We start from the raw sequence: 5,827 nt of genomic DNA, 5'->3' as shown, positions 1-5,827 counted from the left end.
GAATAACTTGTGGCCAAGCGTACACAATAAAAAAACAGTGTGAATTCAACAATTAGAGAGTTGATTTAACATCTTCTAGAGTGTATTTGGTCCCAGTGTACTCTTTAAGTCAGGTACGTGGAATCTATGTCTCGAGGGCCATTTTATCCGGCGCCCAATGTAATTTTAATGTTATGCAGCTTCACATGAAATGTGACATATTTTGTAATGGGATCTTAGAAATGAGCTTACATTTGCAATACAATGCAGTTATATTCAGGGGATCTAGTTTTAAAGGTTTTAAAGGTGGCTACCTTCAGTATAGGCCTACAGTGCAGGGGCAATTCCTTGTTTGTGTTCATAGCATGATCCTTGGAGGACTTACATGGTCCTTGGATGAATTTGAAGTAGCCCCTCGAATGAAAAAAGGTTCCCCACTCCTGCTGTAAGTATTGACTTAACATTACATTTTTTTTAAAAAAAATTCTTACTGTGTACAGAATCATACTGTACGGTACATTTCCCGATTGCTTGCCCACTAATCATCTCGGTAATTCGGTTATGTCTTAACAATGTCAACTTTTCATGACCATAAAATATTTATGACACTGACACCATGTTTATCACTTGCTGATGACTGTGTCATGACACTGCGTTTTGACACTATTATGACACTGTTATGTCATACATCTGATGCCGGCATCAAGTAAAGTGTTACCAGATAATCTATCCGCATGCCAAAGGATGCCTGATTGGTAAAGACCAGCTGGGACCACTTAAAGAAAACAAATATCCATCCCATAGGGAAACGCATTAATGTACTTAACACCATGTGTGGTACCAACAAGTTTCCTTTTATTTTTATCTGCCATTGTAGTGTGTGTGTGTTTGTGTGTTTGTGTGTGTGTGTGTGTGTGTGTGTGTGTGTGTGTGTGTGTGTGTGTGTGTGTGTGTGTGTGTGTGTGTGTGTGTGTGTGTGTGTGTGTGTGTGTGTGTGTGTGTGTGTGTGTGTGTGACCCCGGTGGGCCACCAAAGTCAGCTCTCTCGGGCAGGGCTGTACTAGCCATCTGGCATAGCGGGCATTTCCCGGTGCGCCCCACAAGGGTACGGGGCTCACCGGTGAGTCAGTTCTGCGCTGCTAATTATGAGGGGGGCCTTTTAGGGCCTTTTAAGCCAAAATTGCCGGGCCCTATTTCTCCCCCAGTCCAGCCCAATTCTCCACTGTTTCTCATCAGCGAGCCCATCGACCCCCTGACTGTTGATGTTGCTGCGACAGGAGCTTGCGAGAGGACTGCAGGCGGATATGTGCAGCCAGTCAGCCGCTCAGGAGAGACGTTGACTTCCTCATGCAGCAGCACCAAGCCTGTCTCCAGGTGCCAGCTGCTTTAGTGTTTCCCTCTGTGGGACATCACAGCCAAGGTCATCCAGTGCGGGATCACTGGCATGTCCCAGGACCAGAGTCTGCTGCAGCAGCGTCATCACCATGAGAGCCACGACTGTAGCAGCAGCAGTCCTCTCCACTGATGAAGCACATGAGGAGTCTGCATCACCAGGCCACCAGGTCAGACTTCCTCATCTCATCCTGTGCATACGTGGGCCTGAGTACACGGCTCCTTACAGCCCATGACACCCCTCGTCTGCACAGAGGCGGCAGCCTGCGCCTCACTCGTTGGTGGACCAGAAGGCGATGGGTTGGGTCCATCTTGGGCCCGAAGATGATGATTCCAGTGTTCACTGATGACGACCTCCGCCAGTTCAACCGGATGCAGCTAGCCCTCGACAACGTCCTGCCTCCAGATGCCACAGAGAGGTTTAAGTACAGTAGTCACCCTCACGTTGTCTGTTCATGGGCACACAGACACCTGCTAGCTGCCATCAGCCTTCCCAGCGCCAGCACAGCATCTCAGGCAGACTGGCTCAGGCAGCGGCTAGCAGGCATCGTCATCGGAAGCAACCAGAGGACCCCGGTCGTCGAGCAGTCAGCTCAGCCAGCAGCCCCGCTGACAGCTCCAACTGCGCATCCCTCTGCATCAGCTTCACCCCTCATCTCCGACTAAGGTGGTGCGTCGCATCAGCACCACCAGTGGCAGGAAGGAGTCACGGCGCACACCTGCCAGAGCCCGTCATGGGGCGTCCACCATCAGCGCCTCCATCAAGAGTCATTCCTCGAGTGTCCACCCCAGGTCAGCAGTTCCACACAGCCGTGTGGAGGAGCAGCAGCTGCAGCTACACCAGTATCACTCCACTCCTGCATCGGAGCCTCACCGGTCCAGTCACCGTGTGCAGATGGGACGGCCCAGACACAGGACTTTTTTTCACTCCTCCTCCTCCTCCTCATCTCGCTCCTTCTCCTCCTCATTTCTCCTCCTCTTCCTTATCTCTCTCCTCCTTCTCCTTCTCCTCCTCCTCCTCTGTCTCCTCTTCCTCCTCCTCCTCATCTCTCCTCCTCCTCTTCCTCCTCCTCCTCATCTCTCTCCTCCTCCTCCTCTTCCTCCTCATCTCTCCTCCTCCTCCTCCCTCCTACTTATCTCCCCTCCCCTCTCTTTTCTCCTCCTCCTCCTCCTCCTCTTCTTCCTCATCTCTCCCTCCCCTCCTCCTCCTCCTCTCTCTTCTCTCCTCCTCTTCTTCCTCATCTCTCCTCTCCTCCTCATCCCTCCTCCTCCTACTCCTCATCATCCCTTCTCCTCCTACTCCTCCTCCTCCTCCCTCCTTCTCCTCCTCCTCCTCATCACTCCTCCTCCTCCTCCACTCTCCTCCTGCAGCAGCTGCTGAAGATAGCGCAGACCCTCCTCACTGCCCGTCGCCACCCCTTCATCTTTCTTCCCGTCTTCTTCTTCTCCTCCTTCTTCATCTCCACGTCACTTCTCTTCTCACTCGCTTCCTCCTGATTTTCCTGCTCATCTCTGCATTCTTGGACCTGAGAGAACAAACCAAACGTTTATATTTTAATTGCAGTAGACTACATGAATACACTTTTTTGAACAACACATGTTGCACATTACGCAAAGTCACACCCTGAACTATTTGCGCTTTTGTGATATTCGCTAAACTAGAAATATGCGTAGATGCACCCTTTGCCTTTACAGGCTGATCCCGAAGACAACACGTTTAATGTCAATTAGACTACTTGTCCCTTGGCCCTTTTGATATTTAGAAAGGGGATTATGTCATCTACCTTGTGGGTGTCGATGTCCTGCAGGGTACTGAGTGTGATTAGAACCAGATCGTTGGAGCTGGTGGAATGTGCTCTCTGGCTCATCTTCTGGTTGTCCATGGCAGCAGCTGCCTCCGCAGAAGCAGGGTTCACCTGTGGCCTCACCATTGCAGGTGAGCAGGCTTGTGCAGGGTCGGACACAAAGTCCTCATATGCCAAGCTGCACAGCGAGAGAGCCGGGGAGGTGCAGGGCGGAGACAGCTCACTTTGGGCGGACATGAAGGCCTCGGACCCAAAGGAGCTGCAGAGGGACAGAGCCAGGGAGGAGCATGCAGACAGCCGACTGCACGCGGTCATGAAGTCCTCTGATGCCAATGAAGAGGAGAGGGAGAAAGCAGGTGAGAGAGAGAGGGCAGGGTAGAGGGAGAGAGCAGGGGAGTGCCATCGCTGGGCTCCAGGGTGGTGTGCCTCCCAAACTGGCTCACCATCCACCAGCAGTGGCAGGCTGGCAGAGCGACGCAGAGAGTGCTCATAGACCTATAGTGGTAAGAGAACATCATAAGGGAATTTACACAGTATATTGCACTGTTAGACTTCAATTTAACTAACACTCACAGTGTCATTTTACTCTCTAGGTGTTAAATTTAATACTCCTGACCTAATTTACAGTAACACTGTAGTATTTTACAGTAACACTGCAAAAATTACTGTGCACATGGTTGAGTCATTCATTGGCCTGGTAGCCTATCTGGACAATTCTCCACCCCCGACATAAAGCATCTCCACTCATCTGAATAAAGGCAGACATTTCTCCATTTATTTAATTGTAAAGGCGGACATTTCTCCATTTATTTAATTGTAAAGACGGACATCTCTTCTCTCCGTTTTTAGAGGTGACTGACATTTGTTTCTTGCCGATGTTGTCGTAACCAGAAAGTACCTAAAAATGTCTTTACCGACAGGTTAGGTTTAGAGATGGGTTTTAGTCACAGCACACTTTGACATTGATCTCATAGAGAAAATCCATAAACAGAAATGTCTGCCTTTACAGTATGATTAAGGGACAAATGTGGGGATAGAGAATTGTTCTACATTCGACCAATACGGGTGCTGATAGATACTATAGAACAAACAATCTGGATGGTATTCATTCATTTTATGAATATGTATCACTTTAAATTGTTATAGTATACTGTAATGCCAAAGGGCATCATAACTTACCTTTACAGGAGAAGGAGTCGGAGATGACAGGCATCTTCTCACTTCCTCTATCCTAAACTGAAAAATTCAGAAGTATATCGGTTCAGCCTGATTACCAAAAAGGATTTTAATATAAGGAAAGTGACACACAAAGAGCTGATAAACTATGCATCTTTACATGTATCATAAGAGAAAATGAATATTCTACACTGTAGTGGCTGTATGTGACTTTCTGTCTTGTTCAAATGCAGTAGCCTACATTAGAATGATTTTCTGTAAGGTTCACTATGTTAAATATTGAAAAATATGTGTAACATACCATATTCAATGAAAGCATGTTCACTAATGATCACTCTGAACAATTTGTGGACTTATAGAATGTTGTGACATCATACATGACCATTTTCTGTTGTGATGTCATAATACTGTATCCATATGGAATGCTACACTTCCACTTAGGTTTGGGGTTGCAGCAGAGATGCATTAGAATCTTTGGTTGCAGGTTGACCAAAATTCTTAGATAGAATGCGATTATGACATCACGTTGGGGTCTCCCCTGGGTTTTACTAGGTTCTGTATTGTCTCTGAATAGGGAAGGCTGCAAATAAATAATTGAATAAACCATATTTATTTAGCCTTTTATATTTATGCAGACCAAAATCATTGTAATTTTGAAGGGGTTAGCTAAGATAGAGCCTAGGGAGATGTCGGGTAGGCTATTCTTTGCAGAGTCTTGCATTGAAATGTCAACCTCAACCTCACCGATATGCTGCCCCTACTTCATATTCAAAATATATAGGTCAATTTGCAGTATCGTTTCTTGTCTGACACAAATGATAGGCTTCTATGTATTTCTAACTCGAATACAAATACTCACCCTTGGCAATATACTGAAACCAAGTGGTAGATACTAGATCAAATGCTACAACGAAGATGTGGGAAACGCAGCCCAGACCATTAACTGTCATATATATGGTGACAAGAGCAACATGGATATAAATGGCAAATGCAACACTATTGCCGATGATGTGTAAAGAGATATGGCCTGTATTGCAACTCACCTGTAATGACCAGGGCCATCAAAGAGGTGGGTAAAGTAGGACTGATTCACAGGGTTCTGTGTGTGTGTGTGTGTGTGTGTGTGTGTGTGTGTGTGTGTGTGTGTGTGTGTGTGTGTGTGTGTGTGTGTGTGTGTGTGTGTGTGTGTGTGTGTGTGTGTGTGTGTGTGTGTGTGTGTGTGTGTGTGTGTTTGTGTGTGATGATGAAGCCGTTAAAGGGGGAGATTGACAGGAGCGGACAGGAGGCCCAGGGGAGGTCAGCTGGGTTGGGCCTCCTCGATCGGCTGGGTACCTCCCCAGGGATATGGGCCGGGACGACCAGCCTCTCCCTATAAGACCTTCCACACACACACACACACACACACACACACACACACGCATGCACAACACACACACACACACACACACACACACACACACACACACACACACACAC

At 47.6% G+C, this 5,827-nt stretch overlaps 1 protein-coding gene across 1 annotated transcript; it reads right to left on the bottom strand.

Moving 5' to 3' along the window:
• Positions 1-2,131: 2,131 nt before the first annotated feature.
• On the bottom strand, positions 2,132-4,670 carry LOC134460588 (uncharacterized). Its single transcript, XM_063212964.1, has 5 exons — positions 4,653-4,670; positions 4,355-4,411; positions 3,155-3,670; positions 2,774-2,896; positions 2,132-2,227 (listed from the first exon to the last, which is right to left on the bottom strand). The coding sequence occupies exons 1-5, from the start codon at positions 4,668-4,670 to the stop codon at positions 2,132-2,134; spliced, it is 810 nt and encodes a 269-aa protein (XP_063069034.1).
• Positions 4,671-5,827: the final 1,157 nt, after the last annotated feature.

The sequence above is a fragment of the Engraulis encrasicolus genome, chromosome 13 (genome assembly GCF_034702125.1).
Source record: "Engraulis encrasicolus isolate BLACKSEA-1 chromosome 13, IST_EnEncr_1.0, whole genome shotgun sequence".
In the NCBI taxonomy this organism is placed as follows: Eukaryota; Metazoa; Chordata; class Actinopteri; order Clupeiformes; family Engraulidae; genus Engraulis; species Engraulis encrasicolus.
This window is presented reverse-complemented; position numbering and strand designations above follow the sequence as displayed.